The 1,689-nt window shown below is 42.3% G+C and overlaps 1 protein-coding gene across 1 annotated transcript in view; it reads right to left on the reverse strand.

Annotated features, from left to right (window-relative positions):
• Positions 1 to 770: 770 nt before the first annotated feature.
• Positions 771 to 1,689, reverse strand: part of LOC107292675 (membrane-spanning 4-domains subfamily A member 8) — an 11,198-nt gene continuing 10,279 nt past the window's right edge. The window contains exon 7 of the mRNA XM_015821788.2: positions 771 to 1,138. Within this exon, the coding sequence (XP_015677274.1) occupies positions 1,025 to 1,138 (114 nt within the window). The 3' untranslated portion in view covers positions 771 to 1,024. The remainder of the gene's footprint in view (positions 1,139 to 1,689) is intronic.

Below are 1,689 nucleotides of genomic sequence, written 5' to 3' on the forward strand. Positions count from 1 at the left end.
TTATTTCCACAAGTAAGAATCTTCCTTCTTTATCAGCTTCTTTCAAAATAGGTGAAAAATGTTTTTTGATGGACCATTTCTGGCTTTTTTGCCTTCATCAGTTAGCCATACCCTTTATGGGATTCGAACCTGGGCAGTTATACATACTAGTCAGTGATTTAGTCACTGAGCCACAGGTTCTCTTCCCGCTAACCTAGTTTCTTACACATTGACCGCGTGATAGGACCACGCGGCCCTGTCTGTCTGTCTGTCTGTCTGTCTGTCTGTCTCTGTCTGTCTGTCTGTCTGTCTGTCTGTCTGTCTGTCTCTCTCTCTCTCTCTCTCTCTCTCTCTCTCTCTCTCTCTCTCTCTCTATCTATCTATCTATCTATCTATCTATCTATCGCAACAGGGGGGCTTGATTGAAGAGTGGAGCCTAAGGCGAGACATGTACCTGCCCTGCCCCCGTCCAGCTCTGGTATGGACGGCTCTGCCGTCCTGGCTTCTCCTCACCTCAGAAAAGACTGCTGTCCCCCACCCCACCCCATGCTCTCCCTCTCTGGGACTTTCTTCTTTCTGCCTTTTGGCGCAGTTCCGAGGGAGCAGAGGAGGAGGCCGATGGGGAGAAAGAGCTGCTGCAGCAAATCTTCTGAGGTGGCAGCAGACGGCCGCTTGGGTTCGCCTATCTCAGCCTGTTGCGGGAGGCCAGAGTTGAGGCTTCTGGCTCGCTCTGGGAGGGGTGCCCGGAAAAGAGAGGATGAGAAGCAGAAAGTGCACTAGACCAAACTGACTCTTTTATTATCTTTTATTAAAATATTAAATAAATGCACTGGTGATTCGCAGCACAAATTCTTGCTTCTTGGGAAGCGTTATAATTATTAAGCATAATAGAAGAACTTTTAAAACTTGCCACCATTTAATTTAGTGTTTAAATGCTGTAATTGAAAAACAAACAAGCAAGCTGGAATACAAAATAAAATAATATGAAATGCATTGCTTCTCCTGAAACCTCTGTTGCCAACAATTCTCACGTTTCCTTCTTGTTTTATTGAGATTTGGTAACCACGTTATTGTAAGTCGGTGGTGGGGGAGGAGGATTTGGTTCAGGTGTGACTACTGCACCTCTGTTGACTTGGTAAGGCACAAAAAGCATGGCTGGCTGTAACAGAAAATAATAGTCATTACAAAAAATACTCAGGGATGCATCTGTTACTCTGAGGAGGAGGAGGAATAGATTCTCCAGTTTTGTGTTTTTAACTGTGAGTGTTCTCTGTATGGAATAAATGGCCTTCTGAAATAAGGATGGTGCCAACTGGGATGGGCCTCTAGATTAGAAAGTGGTAAGTGGTAAGAGACGTAAACTGGCTTCTCATGAGGACCTTTGGGGATTGGTTTTATTTTATGCATTAGTGTGCATTAGTTTTTATTGCAGTTATATATCGCTTATATTTTATGTTTCTGTATTTGTATGGTTACTGTGTTATTGTAAACCTCCTAGGGTCCAGTTTAATTGAGGAGCATATTAATAAATAAATATTATTCTCATGATTTATTCAAAAAAGACATCAGATTATTAACTTATTTTAGCAATTTAAAGGCCCGAAGAAGATGCATTTCCCTCCAGGTGAGGTTATTTTTTGGTTTCTGAAATGGCTTCAACCAACAGTTGCTGTGAACTGTTACAGGAATCTATAAAGGAGAATATTTGTA

This window comes from Protobothrops mucrosquamatus, unplaced genomic scaffold (genome assembly GCF_001527695.2).
Source record: "Protobothrops mucrosquamatus isolate PMUCROS unplaced genomic scaffold, P.Mucros_1.0 scaffold1399, whole genome shotgun sequence".
In the NCBI taxonomy this organism is placed as follows: domain Eukaryota; kingdom Metazoa; phylum Chordata; class Lepidosauria; order Squamata; family Viperidae; genus Protobothrops; species Protobothrops mucrosquamatus.